Genomic DNA, 17,845 nt, shown 5'->3' on the forward strand with positions numbered 1-17,845 from the left:
AATGTATTGATGAGTTCTAGTGGTGTTTGGTGGTGGGTTCAGGATTTTCTATGTATAGTATCATGTCATCCACAGTGACAGTTTGACTTCTTCCTTTCTAATTCAGATTCCTTTTATTCTTACTGTCTAATTGCTGTGACTAGGGCTTCCAATACTATGTTGAATAAAAAGTGGCAAGAGTGGGCATCATAGTCTTATTCCTGATCTTAGAGAAGATGCTGTCAGCTTTTCCCTGTTAAGTACGATGTCAGCTGTGGGCTTACCGTGTAAGGCTCTTACTGTGTTGACGTACGTTCCCTCTATATCCACTTTGTTGGGAGTTTTTAATTGTTAAGTGGATGTTGAATTTTGTCAGATGCTTTTTTTCAGTATATATTGAGATGATCATGTGGTTTTTATTCTTCAGTTTTTCAATGTGGTGTATCATAGATTTGCAGATGTTAAACCATCCTTACCTTCCTGGAATAAATCCACTTGATCACAGTGTATGAATTCTATTTGCTAGTATTTTGCAGAAGACTTTTGCATCTATGTTTGGCAACGATGTATTGGCCCGTAATTTTCTTTTCTTTGTGGTGTCCTTATCTGGTTTCGGTATGAAGATAATACTGGCCTTGTAAAATGAGGTTGGTTTCCCTCCTGTTCAGTTTTGTGCAGGAGTTTGAGAAGGACAGGAATTAAATCTTCCTGATTGTTTTGTAGATTCTTCAGCGAAGCTTCCTCTTCATCCTGTGAACTTCCCTCTCAGAACTGCTCCTGCAGTGACCCATAGATTTTGGATCATGGTGGTTCCAAGTGATTTTTAAAATTTCTTCTTTGATTTCTTCGGTGACCCATTCATGTTGTTTAATGTCCACGTTGTTGTGGTTTTCCCCACTTTTCTCCGTGACTGATTTCTGGTTTCACACAATTACGGTTGGAGAAGGTGCCTGATACGACTTTCACCCTGTTAAGTTTGTTGAGACCTGTTTTGCAAACTAGCATGTGATTTATCCTGGAGAATGTTCCATGTGTGCTTGAGAAGAATGTGTGTTCTGCTGCTTTTGGACGAAATGGTCTGTATATATCCATCTGGTCTAATGTGTCATTGAAGGCCAATGTTTTTCTATTTATTTTCTATCTGGATGATCTGTCCGTTGATGTAACTCGGGTATTAAAGTCCCCTGCTACTATTGTATCACTTTTAATTTCCCCCTTCGTGTTCATTAATATTTGCTTTATGTATCTGGGTACTTCTATGTTGGGACCATACACACCTACACATTTATCAATATTACATCTTCCTGCTGGACTGAACCCTTTATCATTACGCAGTGCCCTTCTGTCTCTCTTATTACAGTCTTTGTTTTATACTCTGATTTGAATATAGCTACTTCAGCTTTATTTTCATTTCCATTTTAATGGAATATCTTTTTCCATGTCTTTGCTTTTAGTCTGTATGTATCTTTACTTCTGAAGTGAGTTTCTTGTAGGCAGCATATAGATGGGCCTTGTTTTTTTTTTTAATCCATTTAGCCACTCTTTCTTGTGAATGGCAAATTTAGTCCATTTACATTTAAAGTAATTATTGATAGATATGTACTTACTGCCACTTTGATAATTGTTTTCTGGCTGTTTTTGTGATTCCTCTCTGTTCCTTTCTTCTTATCTTTCTATCTTTCCTTGCTTTTGGTGGTTTTCTTTAGTATTATGTTTACATTCCTTTCTCTTTTTCTTTTGTGTATTTACTGTAGGTTTTTCCCTTGTGGTTACAACGAGGTTCACATATAACATCATTTTGCCTAGTTCTGTGTTTGTTTCTATGTAGTAGGTAAATCAGCTACCTCTCCCAGGCTTGAAGGAGTGTCTTTACTTAGGAGATGTCCGGTGGGGCCCAGAGAGGCAATCTTGCCTGGCTGCCACAGACAGGCACTCAAGGGGTGTCCCCTGCGTAGGCTGTGTGCATCCTGTGGTGGGGGACTGAGGCATGCTGGTGGGTGGGGTGGCCTCGGATCAGCTGTGGGCCCAGCCACAGTAGCTGCCAGGCACTGGTGGGCAGGCTTGTCACTTGGAGGGCTGAGAAGTCTGGCCGAGGGGCAGGGGTGGGTGGGGCTTCATCAGGACACGCCTACTGACACTCACAGGTTAGATGGAGAATTTCAAAAGGGCCCCTACCTGGCGGGCATTAGCAAGGTAGCCTGAGATCACAGAAAGGGCTCCTGCAGTGACTCCGTCCCTGGGAGGCTTCCCACCTGGTTCCTGCCTCTCTGGCAGATGCTTCCACATTAGTAAGTAGGTCCCCTTCCTTCATAGTCAGTGCGCTTTTCAATCTGGTACTTTTGTCCTGGTTTTTAAGTTGAGAGAGCCTGCACCTGGGCCCTTGGAGGGTGGGTTTTCCAATCCCTGCAGTTTTGTAGTTTTCCTGGCCGTATTCCCTATTGGTTTTCCAAGCCAGGTTTTGGGGGGCTCATCTCTCTTGAGCAGAATCTGGGGGTTGGGGTTACTCACCTCATGAGGAGCTGGAATCCCTCGCTCCTCAGGGCAGAGACCCATCCTTTGTGGTCCCTCCTGACTGGATCGCTGCGGCTGGGGGCAGTTTCCTTGGCAAGTATGTCTCTGCTTCCCCTTCCCATCTCCATGTTGTCCTTTTTCCCTGCTGTGGAGGCTGTTCGGCAGTTCGGCAGTTCCCAGGTCCCTTTCCGAGGAAATTATCCCACAGGCGGTCGTGGATTTGCTGTGTCCATGGGAGGAGGGGAGCTCCTCAGTAGGTGGTGCTGAACCGGACAGTCAGCAAGCGGGCGCGTGTCTCGCTGGCCTGAGCCCTGGGGCCCCTGGCAACCAGGAGAGGCGCAGGCTCTTCGCAGGAGGGTTGGAAAGACTCTTTCACTTATTTCGGAAGAACCGAGCGAGCTGTCTGGAGGAGGGAGGGTGTGAAGCTAATGAATCACTGCAGGGCGATTCAAGTGGAAGGGAATCTGTAGGTGGTTAACTCACTCCTGCCAAGTCAGCCAGTGATAGGGGAGTGCCGGCTGTTCCCGGAGGGCAGGCTGCCTGGGGACACAGCCTTGACCCCGGCTGAGCAGGTGCACCTGCGCTGGGAAAGGCCTGACTTTCCAGCGACTCGCACTGGCAGGGCTGCGTCTGCCTAGAGGAGGAGCACCTTTTCTGATCGACAGGAAAGCCCCACGCAGGCTACTGGGCGGTAGGGAAGAGGCTTTCAGAATCAAACGCTCCCACTCTTACCTGAGTATAAGCACTGACCTGGTGAGCCCACAGAGGCGAATCCGGGCCTGGAGGGGCAGCGAGCCTGCCCTACAGATTGTGCAGGACTGCCCTGAGCCCTCCGTGGAGGCGGTGCTGAGCTCGAGGCCTGTAGGAGGGGTGGAGAGTGAGGGGGTGCCAGGAGCCACCCGGGCCCGTCCCGTGCCTGGCCAGAGCCCCCAGGCTTGCTGAGGACAGGCTGCAGCTCCAACACTGTGGGCACCGTCAGCACACGGGGCTCTGCCAGGCACGGCCGAGGGGATGTGGTGGGAAGGGGTGCCGGGGGTGCACCCCGTGGCCGCACTGGGAACAGGACAGAGTGACCAGGCCCGTTGCAGGGATGGAGAGCTGCAGGCGTCAGGTTGGGAGCCAGCCAGTCCCTCCTCTGCTCCAGTGTGGTCCCCCTGCGGCGTTTTCTTGAGTCAACTCTGAAGGAGCGGACGCCCAAGGACACGTTCCCTGGGCAGCACCACCCCCGCACTAGCCACAGGCAGATGTACAGAGCGCAACAGATGCCTACAGTCCCATGTGCTTCTGGCTCTCCTCCGAGGCACCGAAGGGAATTGGGCGGGAGGGGCACAGCCTTTCCATGTGAGGCAGGTGTATTTACATCTGTCATCCCAGCAACACACACCCAGAGGTCCAACTTGAAACACTGAGACCCGAGGAGGGATTGCTCATTGGAGAACAAATTTAAAATAAAGATGAAGATAGCAAGGGCATTTGTGCCCCACACGGAGCCCCTGCTCCAGGCCCGCCTCTCCCCCCAGGTCCCAGAAGCCGCGTACTATACCACCTGCCTCTAACTCGCTGCTGCTGCATAAACACAGACTCTCCATCTTTTTGAGCCTCTGTTTGCTCAGCTGTGAAGCGGGTGGGGAACCCAGCCTCAGAGCTCACAGGGGGCGAAGGCAAGACCGTGACCAGTGTCAGCTCCCCACCCTCCACCCCCGTCCTGCCTCTGCCCAGGGCAGCCAGGTTGGGGGGAGCCCTGCATGCTGTCCAGCAAGCCCCACATGGCAGGCAGCTCCTCATAAATAAGGTAAAACCGAGTTCTGACTCTGCTGACTTTGAAGAGGAGGATGGCTCATTTCCCGGGGACCAAGGCATCCTTGGAAGTGACACCCAGGTTCCCTGCCGTTGTTAGTGCCCACCCGAGGGGCACCAGAATCACTGGGCATCTGATAAATAGCTGAAACTGGGAAGGAAATACCACTTCCCACTGTTAAGAGCCTAGACGTCCCATGTGAGGAGGCGGACATGGAGTAAATCCAAATCTGTGTGCAAATAAGTTAATGACAAGGCTCAGCAGAGCCTGGGGTCCTAGAAGCGGGGTGATGCTAGTGCCCCAGCCCGAGGGACCCACATTGGGTCCACACTGGGCAGTGGTTTCAGCCAAATTCACCTCTCAGTTGCCCGTTTTCTGCCTTTATTACATCATTAGGAGCCATGGTGTATTTATTTAAAGTAAAAATGGAATTTTGAAAGAAGACTTTTCTGACTTAAAGGTTAATCAAGAGGCTCAAAATCTGAAGAAGGTTCATTCTTATCATGATGGGGATTTTATCTTGTTCCTTAAATGGCTCAGGGACCCTACCTAGCACGTCGAGTGAAGGCAGTCAGCTCACCCCCAGAGACAGTCACACGTGTGATCGGACAGCGCCTCCCCGGGGTCATGCTACGCGCATGGCTTGGCCGGGGTCTGCCGCAGTTGCTCACACTTACCCTACTGTTAAAATCTGGGTTGAGCCCCGCCCTGGGGAAGTGGGTGCTGGTGGACACTGAGCCGGACGTGGGGGGCTGGGGAGTGGGTCCACCCTGGGCCATGGAGCCAAATGAGCCTCACGCTCGTTGCCTAGGGTCTGTCCTCTCTCCAAAGGGACAGTGCCTCCTCCTGCAGGCATCCCTGTGTCCACGGCTTCGCTCAAGTGGATGGTGGGGTGGCCCCTTAAGTCACCCAGGTCCCAGAGGCTGGGTAGGTGGACGGGAGGCAGAGAGAGAGAGAGACCCAGGCAAAGCCCCCTTTGCATCGTGTCCTGCCCGCCGTGCCCTGGAGGAGGGACCCTGGCCCCCAGGACTGGAGGCTGGTTGGTACCTGTGAAAAGAAGCTCTTTCCTCCCCCGTCTCCACTGCCTCTCTGACCAACCGCTTACCCGTCCACGTGTCCCGGCTTCTCCCTCCCCCAGCCCCACCACCCTCTCTCCTGGCCCAGGTCCCTCCTGGACCGAGGCCTGGGTCCTCTGTCTCCTCGATGTCAGCCATCCTCTGCCCCCAACCCCCAGGGACTGAGATTGTTTGGAGACCTCATGTCACATGCACCCTTGGGAGTCATCACCCCCGCTTGGTGTCCCCTTGGCCACTGTGCGTCACCAGCCACAGAATCAGAAAGACCATTCTCACACGATGAAGGGGCAGAATGAGGCAAACAAAAGGGTCTTCTGTTTCACTGTTTCCTTGCGAGCAGGCGGGTCACAGTCCCTCACACACCAGCTGCCCCTCTCTCCAACCTGCCTCCCACGTGAGGCAGCCTCGAGCCACATCTGGAGCTCTCAGGGGACTTTGTAGAGATTCCCGGTCACCCCCCAAGAGCCCCCTGAGTGGCACAAGCGTGAAAGCAGTTTCATGCCCAGCTCTCCCCTGGTCACCTGGTGGCGGCTGGATCATGTGGGTCTTCACCCCAGACAACGAGGTCCTCCTGGTGGGGCCTCATTCACCCTCCCTGAGGCCCTGAGTCCTTCCTCCTGTCACTTTTGTCTTTAAGACTCAGTCCGTCTCTCACCCAGGGGGAGAGGGGGAGGGGAAGGAGCCTGAGCAAAGGAGGTGGGGCAAGGCCTTCCATGAAGAGGCAGAGGCGCAGGGTGGGGCGGGGCGGGGGGGGGGTGGTCAGGACGCTAGGTTGGGGGCAGGTTTTGTGCATCTGGTTTTACTGTATTTCATGGCCAGGACTTCTGTGTCCTGCGGGCTTCTCATCCTGTTCTAGCCTCTTCCTCCGAGGTCCCTCTGACCCAGGATGCCTCCCTTCTCCTCGCTTGACCCCAGCGAGGCCCTCCTGTTTCTGTGTCACCTGCCAAGAAGGGCCTCCGGGGTCAGGAGGGTGCTCTGGGGGTCCAGGAGCTCCAGTCCCCAGAAGCCCACCCGGCAGGGGCAGCGTGTGCACCAGGCAGGTCCTGGTGGGAGGCCTGGGGGGCATGCCTCTTAAACGTGTCTCTGTTCCTCACTGAAGTGAAGCCCCCGCCCCCTTTCCTGCCGGGATCTGTGACACTGTTCTCTCTTCAGTCAAAGCCACCTGCTCCACAAACCCCCAAGGTAGCAAGGACTCACGAGTGGCACCCAAGGGTGGGGACGGGGGTCACTGGGCAGCTCCCAGGGTCCTGGCTGAGGCAGAGGCACAGCTCCTAAGCCCCAGGCCGGGGTTCACGCCACGAAATAGTTCAAAAAGGCTTAAAAGTAGAATTTAAATCATTAGTCACAGATCTATGGCGTCCGTAACCGGCTGCTTTTTCTTTAAAAGGGCCTCTGAGTCTCTTCCAGCTCAGCGGGTGAGCAGGGCAGGTGAGACCAAGTGAGGAAAACCCAGCCCCGGGCTGCACACGTAGCCCGTCTGTTTCCCCTAAAGCTTTCCCTTGCCCGGAGCACGGTGTCGGCAGAGGAGAACGGAATAAGACGGCGGGGGTGGGGGGGGGGGGGCGGGGGTGGTGCTGCTTCTGGCACATCCCCCAGGGCCTCCGGCCACTGGGCTCTGGGTCGGCGCAGGCCGTGCGGGAGCGCGGCTCCAGGATGACCAGGGGAGGCCGTCCCTTCCCCGCAACGCGTGCACCTGCGCACCTGTGCACCTGGCTCCGGCCTGCGCCGCGGGGTCGCGCGGGCGGTGGGCACCGGCGCGGCCCCAGCACCCCCTCTTCCCGCAGGTACCTGGCGCTCTACGCCTACAAGCCCCAGAAGAGCGACGAGCTGGAGCTGCGCAAGGGCGACGCCTACCGCGTCCTGGAGAAGTGCCGCGACGGCTGGTTCAAGGGCACCGCCCTGAGGACCGGGCTGTCGGGCGTGTTCCCCGGGAACTACGTGACCCCCGCGTCCAGGTGAGGCGTCCGCGCTGCCCACGCACAGCCCGGGGCGGCCAGGGCACCCCTGCCGCGGGAGCCGGGCGCCCCACCTTCCCCGTGGCGGGGAGAAGGCCTGGGGTGGGTGGAGAAGGCGGGGCCGGGGAGGGGGACGAGTCGCGGGTGGAGGTCACAGAGTGAGATCAAGTGGGCGCCCCTTCCAGTGCGTGTGCGCGTGAGTCCAGCGGGTGTGTGCGCAAAACACACGGCATTCACGTACCTGATGGAAACCGTTCATATTCTTCAAATTTAACAACTGTTATTGAGTGGAGCATTATGGGTAATTAAATTTTTTCTTCCTCCTTGTGCTTACCTGTGTTTTACAAATTTACCGTTGTTTTTATAAAATAGAAAAAGCAACTTTAAAAACTTGCTAGAGGTGGCCCAGAGTTGTCAGATGTTTCCACAGAGAGGAGGTGCACTGCAGGGTTCAGAGTCAGTCTCACTGCTGGGAACCTCAGAGGACACGCGGGTCCACCGGAGACTCACCCCGGGGCTTCTGCCCTCCTTGCAACAAGACTTCAGTGCAAACAAATAATGCTCAGACCTGCACTGATGGCTGGACTGATTTGTAATTCAGAGCCGTGGGAGAAGGGAGCCACGTCACCCACGGCCCCTCCCAAAAAGGCCCACAATTTGTGAGCCCAGTTAAATAAATTTAAACATTCATTTAAATTTTACACATTGTTTCCTGGGGTAAAAGTGAGTTTAACAGGCAGCAGTAGCAGATGTGGTTGAAAAAGGAATTCACAGTTTGAGCTGTCCAGCTGACAGTGTTCCCCGCCTCCCAGCAGATTTCCCAGCCCTAAGGGCCAAGGAAGGTGCTGCCTGTGGCCCTGGAAGGAGAGGCCTTGTCCAGGAGGCCCTTCTCCCCACAGCAGCTCTGCAGAGGCCCTGACTTCCCCGACTGGGGCCACCGGCAGCGGCACCCAGCCACCAGGAGGCAGGGCGTCCAGCCTGGTCCAGGAGCCACAGGCGGCAGTGTCTGCTCCCCTCTATGTGTGGCTCCAGGGACTCACAGCTGAAACCCTGAGGGGACAGAAGGGGAGTTTTCCTGGCTTTTGGACAAATGGGATCCCTGAGACTGGACCCCGGAGCTTCCCAGCCCGGACCTGGCCACACCTTGCACACTCAGAGCCAGTGCATAGTTCAGTGCCAGCACGTGTAGAAGCCATTGGAAGCTCAGTTCAGGTCCTGTGCTCCTTTGTGTTTCCTGGAAAGTCTGGAGTGAGAGGCATCTATTTTGAGTACCAAACGGGAGTTCCCTGGCATCCCTCAGAAGAGTAGGGCTTGTCTGCGCCCTTCCCTGGGGGCCCAGGAACAAGAAGGTGCGTCCAGAGGGAGGCCAGTCCTCACCATTGCTTCCCGCGTCGTGCCAGATTCATCTACACTGCTCCTGCTGCGTGTGTTTGGGGACACACAGCTGTTGGCTAGACTGAATCAAGGCAGCAGCTCTAGAACAAAATAGCTTCATTCCTCTGTTTCTTGGAGTTCTTTTGCTGTTTCTTAAATATTCACTTCTGGAGACCGTGAAGGCTGTAAAGGAGCTCTGCTGCCCAACCTGAGCTCTGGGCACCACTTGCTTGCAGGGCTCACCTTGGTGGTATTTTACCCAGGGTTTGACTCAAGCCCAGGGTTTAACCCCTGGACGTTGTGGCCTCTCTCTCTCAGAGCCCCCGGGGATGGGCGGGGCTTTATCAGCGGCCTGAGTGGGGGGCTTTTACCTGTGTCCTCATCTGACTTCATTCTCTTTGTTTCCTCAGGGTTCCCATAGGAGGGCCTGGGCTACCCCGGAATAATGTGGTCGGAGGGTCTCCACTGGCCAAAGGGATGGCCACAACCCTCCACCCATGCGGTGGGAGTCTGAGCAGCCCGGCCACAGTCCAACACCAGGTCCAGCACCAAGAAGCCTCTCCCCCAATGGGCAGTTGTCTGCGGCACTCAGCCCAGCCGGCAGCCAGCCAAGCCCGGAGCGCCGCCCCCACCGGTACGTAGGAGGCTCACAGGAGCTTCATTCTGCTGGAAAATTTGAGGAGGGGGTCTCAGGGGCACAAATCTCAAGTGTCCTTTTGGCCCAGGTCTTGAGCAATCCACAGAGGGGTCATTGTAGTCATGAGCTTCTGCTAGTGTGGAGGTGTCCTGACTCACCACATAGCCTGTCCTGGCAGCTGGAATGGATGAGACCTTCACAGATATTTACATACCTTGTGCAGCGAGAGGACTGTGTGGTTACCTTGGCACCTCTGGATGCCCCCATGAGCGACTGTGGGTCAGCTGCATCTGTGTGCCAGGCACTAAGGGGTCTCCCAGTTAGGCAGTGCCCCCAGGACAGAGCTGGTAACAAGACACAAAGTCCCTTTATGAAATGCTTTGAGGCTGGAAGGAGTGATGGCTGTTCACCGTCCTGGAACTTTGCCAGCAGCCAGACTGACCGGACGTGAGGAGAGGACGCTGCAGCTGTCCTTACTCTTTCTGCAGAGAATGTCACCGGAGTACTCAAGCATGGAGCCAAAAATGTAAATGCAGTTTGTTACTGATGATACGGGGGCTGAACTCTCGTCCAGGCCATGGGGACCCTCAGGGGATTCTGAATAAGAGGGCAACATTTTCCCGCACATCACTGGGCACCATCAGGAGGAAGAGCTGGCTTGGGGACTGGGGAGGTGTTGCCGTCCAGCTGAAAGATGGCAGTAGGCCTGGACACAGTAATGGGGTCACAGAATTGGGGCAAAATAATGAAATATCAGGAGGCACATGGGCTGGGACGTGGAGGTGGGCTGGTGGAGGTGTTCGGAGGAGCAGGGGCCAAATTTGCAGTTTGCAGGTGTCTGGACTGGCTGCCCTGGAGAATGACAAGGCACCCCCTGCCCAAGAGGAAACAGAGGGGCTGGTTCTTGGGGAAGGCAGTGGCTTGTGGCTTTGAGAGGTGTTGTGGGCTCTAGTCCACTGTGGCCCTAGCTCATTTGGCTCCTTATGTGGAGCTCCCGTCCGTGTGCAAATCCCACCTCACCACAGTGGAGGCAGACATGCTGGCCCACCACCTGGCCTGGACTCTGGACTGACTCTGGAATGTGACTTCCATTCAGAAGACGAAACATGAGAGGCCCATGGATCCCTTTCAGGGGTGAAGGTGGTGATAAAAGCATCCAGCTGTTCAGGGGAGGAGGCTGGCCTTCAGGGGCCCAGTGCCCTGGCATTAGTGGGAGTTGGGTGGCCTCCTGGTGCCTGCGTCCAGCCTCGTGCTGAGTGCTGTCCCCTCCAGCAGTGGTGGGGTCTGTTCCACGGAATCCTCAGGGGAGGGCTTGGCACTGGCCTGGTGTAGGGCCTCCAAAGCGGACCTGCCGGCACAGGGACTCTGCGCGCCTGCAGTCTTTGTGTTCAGATTGTGTACGTAGACTTGCGTTAGGGAAAGGTCTGCTTTTGTAGCTGTGGCCTGTGGGGCCGTGGGAAGAAGCAGGAGTCTCTGTACTGAAAGAGTCTGCGGCAACCAGACCTCTTGCCCCAACCGCGACCTTCCAGCCAGCTGTGCCTTAGAGCATCTGAGGGTGTTCACTGGCAGTCTCTGGCTAGGGGTGCAGCCACTGGGTACCTGGTGACCACAGGACCCCACACAGAGCCCCCAGCTGCTGTACTGTGACCAGGTCCGAAGGACACCAGGGTACTGATCTCCTTGGCCCTCGGAGCACCTGGGCAGCTGAAGGCCCAGGCCAGGCCTGCTTATAAACTTCCTGTCCATTTACCCCAGGCTGCCATGAACGTCTCTGTGCTCCACGATGGAGAGGTCAGCGGGCTTGCCCCTCACAGTGTGCACGCCCAGCACGGCCGCCCTGGGCCTGCACCAGATGCCCTGCAATGGCCTTTCCGTGCTGTGCCAGGCTGGCGACGCCCCCAGTTCAAAGACAAAACATGACCTGCCTGTCTCATCCGTGGCCTGGAGTAACAGCAGGATCAAAGAACTGGCACGGCCAGGACAGAACGGCATTGCATCTCTGTCCTCAATCACCATGGTAACCACCACAGGGAGACAGGCGTGCTCCCCCATCTATTTAATGTCATGTGTGGGAAGAGTGAGGCGCAGGAGGGTGTGACGGCTTCCCCAGCACTTTCCAGCCCTGGCTTGTCCCCACATTATTGCTGCTGCAGCCAGGCTACCAGATGTCCCCTGTCACATCAGTAAATTAAACTCATGGAGTTACCCCGGCATCTTCCTCTTCATTGTGCTTCTCGAGAGAGAACATACTGCTGACAGCACAGGTCATGGACTGCTCCCGGCAGTGATTGCCCATCTCTGCAGACCCCAAGCCAGGCCCCTGAGAGGCCTTCGTCAGTGTTCTCAGCCGAGCTGAGATCAGGCAGTTGGACGAAGGCATCCACCCCGTGGCCAAGAGCCCTGAACAGCCATTGGTTCCTCTGCACAGAGCCCTGGAGGAGAGCTGCGTATGCTACTCTGCCAGGGTCTGGAGATGCAGAGAACCGGCGACCTGTTTCTGCCCCACCTCAGAGAAAAGGACAAGGGAGCAATGCTTATGGTGGAAGTGGGAAAGCCCTGTGGTAGAGGCCTGCAAGGGGATGTCTGATGGCAATAGAGAAGCACTAGGCATGCAAAGGAGTGGGAAATATGACCCACAAGATGAGTTCGATCAACCAGTCAACACTGACCCAGAACCTACACAGATGTTAGAACTGGTGGACAGAGGCATTGAAACAAATGTTATAATAGCATTTCATATGCTCCTAAAGTTAAGTAGAAACATGGAAGCTATTTTAAAGTTCCAAATCAAATTTCTAGAAACAACTACACTGTGAGATCAATATACAGTGGATGGAATTAATGGCAGATTAGACATTGCTGAAGAAATATTAGTGAACTTGAAGATATAACAGTAGAAACTATGAAAAAGTGAAACAAAGATAAAAGAGAATTTTTTAAAATTACCAGACCATCAGTGAGCAATGGGGCAACTTAAAGTAGCTTATTATATTTGTAACTGGAGTCCCCAAAGTAGAGGACAAAAGGGTGAGAGAGAAAAATTATTTTAAGAAATAATGACCAAAAGTGTTCTAAATTTGATGAAAACTATAACCTCATAGATCAGTGACAGTTGGTGAGTCCCAAATGCAAGGAACATGGAGAAAACTACACCAAGGCAAATTATGATCAAATTGTTCAAACTCTGTGTTGATGTAAACCTTAAAAGTAGCAAAAGAAAGGGGGAGGGGTATAGCTCAAGTGGTAGAGCGCATGCTCAGCTCCCAAGAGGTCAGGGGTTCAACCCCCAGTACCTCCTCCAAGCAGAAATCAGTGAAGGAACCTAATTACCTCCCTTTCATAAAAGTAGCAAGAGAAAAAAGATCCATCAAGTAGGGAAGGAATAAGGGTGACAGTAGATTCCTCATCAGAAACACTGCAAGTGAGAAGACAGTGGGAAACTAAAAGAGTCCTGAAGGAATCCGAATCTGTCAAGTTAGGATTCTAAACCCAGCAAAAATATTTTTTATAAATGAAAGCAAAATAGAGTCATTCAGATGTAGCAAAGCAAAAAGATTTCATCACTGATAGACCCACACTATGAAAATTGTCAAACAATATTCTTTAGGAAGAAGGGAAATGATACTAGTTGGAAATGGGAATCTATACAGAGGAATGAGAAGCACTAGAAATGATAACTACATGGATAAATATATGAGGTTTTTTCTTACTATTTAAATACCTTTAAAATGTAACTCTTTAAACAGAAAGAGAAACAGTGAAGTTTGGGATTAAAAATATATGTAAAAGTAAAGTGTGTGATGGCAAAAGCACAAAGCCTGGGAGGAGACACAGAAGCACCTTTGTCAGGAGTCTTGAGTCTGTGTGCTGTGTGTGAGGAATTGTCAGTAGATGATGATAAAGATGTGAGCAGCCACTAAATGTCAAAGAGTTACAGCAAACAAGCTACCAGAGAAGATGAAACAGAATCACAGAAACTTCCATTAATCCAAAAGAAGATATAAAAAGGAGGGGACAGAACAAAGAATACATGGGTCAGATAGAAAACTGGTAGTAAAATGTAGGTTTAAACCTAATATAAAAATCACACATTATGGGGGGTGAGAAGGGACAGACTGGGATTTCAAAATGTAGAATAAATAAACAAAGATTATACTGTATAGCACAGGGAAATATATACAAGATCTTGTGGTAGCTCACAGCGAAAAAAAAATGTGACAATGAATATATGTATGCTCGTGTATAACTGAAAAATTGTGCTCTACACTGGAATTTGACACAACATTGTAAAATGACTATAACTCAATAAAAAAAAGTTAAAAAAATCACATTAAACATAAACGGTCTAAATAGCATCAAGTAGAATGCAGAGATTATTAAAAAAAAATAAAAAATAAAAAAAGACAAGACTCAACCATATGCTGTGAATGAAAACAGACTTTAATATATTAAATATAAATCTAAAAAATGAGTTAAAATTTAAAAGATGGAACAAGATACACACTCGATCGCATTAGTCACAGGTGGTGTGTTCTGTAAGGCTTCCGTGGACACCCAAGTTAGTGAACCCTGAACTGTGTGTGAGATGTGTGTGCATCTCACATAGGTTGTAATCCCAAATACTGAAAACAACTCATGCTGGTAGATTCTGTTTTCTTTATTTTACAAAAGAGGAAATGAGGTGCAGAGGTATTTAAGTGACTTGCTTCTGACAGAGTCAGGATCCAGATTGCTTCCAAGTTGATAAGCCTAGGCAGGTGGGTAAGGAACAAAGAAAGAATACACCAGTTATCAATACCATGAACAATAAAAGTGACATCACTTCAGATTCTACACAATAGTAAGGGATTATTATAAAAAATCTTAATGCTAACAAACTCAATTAGACAGAATGGATACACTTCTTGAAAGACACAAATTGATAACTTAAGATGAACTAAATAACCTGGATAGGACTATATTTATTAAAGGAATTGAATTAGTTTTAAACCTTTCACAAAGATTAACTCCAGGCCCAAGCAGCTTCATTGATGAATTGTACCTGTTGGTGAAGGAAGAAGTTATAACAGTTCTATGGAAATTCTTCCAGAAAATTGAAAAGAAGGAACAATGCTCCCTAACTCTTTCTGTGAAGCTGGGATTACTATCATAACAAAAGCCCACTTACACATTAAAAAAGAAAACGACAGACCGATATCACTAGAAACATGGAGTTAAAAATTCTAAGCAAAACTTTTGCAAATCAAATACAGCAGTAAATTAAAAGAATGATAACAACGATCAAGTAGGGTTTATCCCAGGGACTTAAGTTTGTTTAATGTTTGACAATATAATTCAAAAACAAACTAAAAAATAAACATAATATGACATTTCAATGCATGTGGGGAAACTTTTGACAAAATCCAACATAAATTAACATCAGACAGAGTCCCACAGGGCGTGTGCGTCCTCTGCTTACGCAGGCTTACTTGGGGCTGAGGACGCTGCTCTGCTGAAGCCACGAGTCCGCGCGTGACGGCGGCGGGCGGCGAGGACAGGGTGCCCTGCAGCTTCTCTGCCGCGGCGACGCACAGCGATGGCATCTGCACGCCGGATGCCGGGGGACCCACGATATGACGTGGTGTCGCTGCCATCGCCCGTGTCCTCCCTCCGGGTCAGGCCACCAGGCTGCTGTCACTGCTCCTCTGCTGGGCTCACTGGCTCCCGTCCGTAATTCTTGAGAATTGCTCACACAGGCAGGAGTGGGCTTGTTTGGGCTCGGAGCTGTATTTAGAGGGAGCTCTGTTTTCCAGACACCAGGCTCCACCAGGGCTGGGCCCCAGACCCCTACGTCTTCAGGGGGCGTTTTGCTGGCAGCGAGGCTGGGTCCCTTGTCGGGAGGCTCCTCGTCTGTAAATCCAGACACTGCCCTTCGATGTGCGGGGGCGGGAGCACCCGAGGGCGTGTGAAGTGGGGGAGGCCACTCACATGACCATCAGGCACCGGGCGTGAGACCCAGGCTGGGCCGGCACACGCCGGTCGAGCCTGACCGGAGCCGTGCTGTCCACAGAGGTTACCCTCCATGAAGTGGTGCCCAGTCATCAGGGCATCTCCAGGCTTCTTCAAGGCTCCTCCACAGGCTTCAGGTCTGTGAACGGTCTGACAGGGTTTGTGCAAACCTTCTGTCTGTATTGGTTCAGCGCAGCAGAGAACACCAGTTCGAAGACTATAGAAAACTAGGAACTGCTACATTCGTGACAACCTCAGAAATGATGTCCAACCGAGCTTCTGGTGGGGGCAGTTTTGTGCAGGGGCCGGGGTAGGGTGGGCTGCTCAGCCTCACCCTCCACCCTGGTCTGCAGACTAACCTCCCATCCTGCTCTCTCCGTCCCTGTGCTCCAGCTGCCCACCCAGCCCAGACTCAGGACCGGCCGACCGCCACCGTGTCACCCTTGCGTACCCAGAGCTCCCCGTCCCGCCTGCCCACCACCGGCCTCAGGCCCCCTTCCATGGGATCCCCGCAGCACAGCCACCAGCCCGTGATGCAGATGGCCATCGGGGCCCCGGGCCCCCGGACTGCCGTCCAGCTCACATCAGCAGCCTCGGCCATCACTCCCCCCAACGTCAGCGCCGCCAACCTCAGCGGGGAGGTTGGAGGGGGCCCCATCAGTGGCCCGTCCACACCCAGCCCCACCAGCACGGGAGGCAGACCAGACGAGAGGAGGAACGAGAAGGTGAGTGGCTCCACTGGGCGAGCCCTGGCCCCCGCCCCGGGGCTGGTGCCTCTTTGGCACCAGACACCAATCACATTTCATACGATTGAGGCTGGAATGTGGGCACCAGCACAGGGCACAGAGGGAGGCCGAAGCAGCAAGCACCCGTCCTTGCAGTGGCATTCAGGCCGCAGGTGCCGGCAGGGCTGCCCCGAACCCAGCGACAGTTTTCACACAGAGTGCCCCTCTTCAGGATGCTGTAGTCCCTTCTGTTGGAAAACCATTGTCAAACACTCCTTGTGCTAGGATTAGACACTTACTTTGCCGTGTGTCAGGATATTTAATAATAAGCCTATGGGTCTGCTCACATGCAGCGTGAGCAGCGCCTCCTCCCTCTGAAGTGCCGCCCTGTGCAGCACACAACCCGCTCAACCGCCGCGGGCGGCCTGCTTTCCGGGGAGAAGCCAGAGGAGGATGGCAGCCTCGCAGCTGGTGTGCACAGCACTTCCAGCGGTTCTTCCGCAGGGAGGGAAGGTGGGTTCATTGCACAAAACAAATCTGGTCCAGTGAGCTGGACCCAGTTGCCACCAGCCGTACATCAGAGGAGCCAGGGTGAGGGTCCAGATTTCTAAGTCAGTGCTGTCTGCTAAAACCGTAACTCAAGCCGTGTATGTAATTTAGAATCTCCCAATAGCCATGTTTTTAAAAGTTAAAGCAATTTGTAAGTAAAAGGTGAAATTCATTCTAAAGGTGTAATCTACTAGACCCAGTACCCACAAATGTTACCATTTCAACATGGGGTCTGAATTTTAAAATGATGAGCTGTTTTACCTTCTTGGTCTTTGAAGGCCAGTGAGCTGGGTCCAGTGGTCAGGCCACCAGGCTGCCCAGGCTGTGCCACGGTCTTTCTCGGCTCATTCCCCTGCTCCCTTGGCTTTGCCACCGTCCGTGGACCTTCTCAAACCTTTCGATGTAAAGCCAGTCTTTGATGAGAGTGTGCCCCCTCCTGCCCGTGGGGACGGCACCCAGTCTCGTATGGACCACTCCCAAGGGATGCCCGCCCCTCACACCAGCCTCCTCGGGCCCAGGTGCCTCACAGAGATGCTTGGTCTCCTCACCGTGTTCTCCTGCGACTGGCAGGCACCTGAGCGTCTAGTGACCCCTTGCTCGGCGTTTTGCATCCACATCTGCTTGAAGACCACGTGGCTGTGGTCTGTCCCCTACACCTGCAGCCTGTCACCCCCGGAGCCGGAGGAGGGCTTGGGGCCCCACCCTCTCAATTGCTGCACATCCTTCCTGGAGGACAGGGTCCCTTGGGCCTCGAGGCTGCTGAGCAGAAACTAGGGCGGACCTGGAGGGGAGCCGGGTGGCTCTGTAAGCATTCCTGGTTCTTGGCCCCCAGTTCCCTCTGCCCAGTGCGGAAGGCAGGTCGGGCTCCTGTCTGTGGGGCCAGGCGTGCAGGGGCCTTGTGGAGAGCGATACCCTGCCTCCCGCCCATGGGTGTCGCTGGGCCAGCTCTCACCACTCCTGCCCAGGAGACTCTCGGGGCCTCCTGCTTCTGCTCGAGGTTCGCGCTCTGCTCACAGCTCTCCCGCATCACGAGGAACGGCCGAGTCCATGGGGCACCTGGAGGCCCCTCCGGAGGATGCTGCAGACGAGACATCTTAGCCCAGAGGGCTCCCCGGTTGGCCTAGGGGCAGGGCGCACAGTGGGGTGGGGGTGCGGTTCGTGCTGCGCTCCCGGGCGGAAGGCGAAGGGGACCTGGTGGGACAGAGTGGGAGAGTGTCCACAGGTGCAGCCACGATGGTCAGCGTCAGAGCCGG

General features: G+C 53.2%; 1 protein-coding gene across 2 annotated transcripts in view; it reads left to right on the plus strand.

The window, feature by feature from the left end:
• Window positions 1–17,845, plus strand: part of SH3RF3 (SH3 domain containing ring finger 3) — a 116,975-nt gene that overhangs the window by 85,159 nt on the left and 13,971 nt on the right. For both annotated transcript variants that reach the window (XM_032493682.1, XM_032493683.1), the window contains 3 exons: window positions 7,149–7,319; window positions 9,104–9,327; window positions 15,712–16,043. In XM_032493682.1, coding sequence (XP_032349573.1) covers window positions 7,149–7,319; window positions 9,104–9,327; window positions 15,712–16,043 — 727 coding nt within the window. The remainder of the gene's footprint in view (window positions 1–7,148; window positions 7,320–9,103; window positions 9,328–15,711; window positions 16,044–17,845) is intronic.

The sequence above is a fragment of the Camelus ferus genome, chromosome 12, assembly GCF_009834535.1.
Source record: "Camelus ferus isolate YT-003-E chromosome 12, BCGSAC_Cfer_1.0, whole genome shotgun sequence".
Lineage (NCBI taxonomy): Eukaryota > Metazoa > Chordata > Mammalia > Artiodactyla > Camelidae > Camelus > Camelus ferus.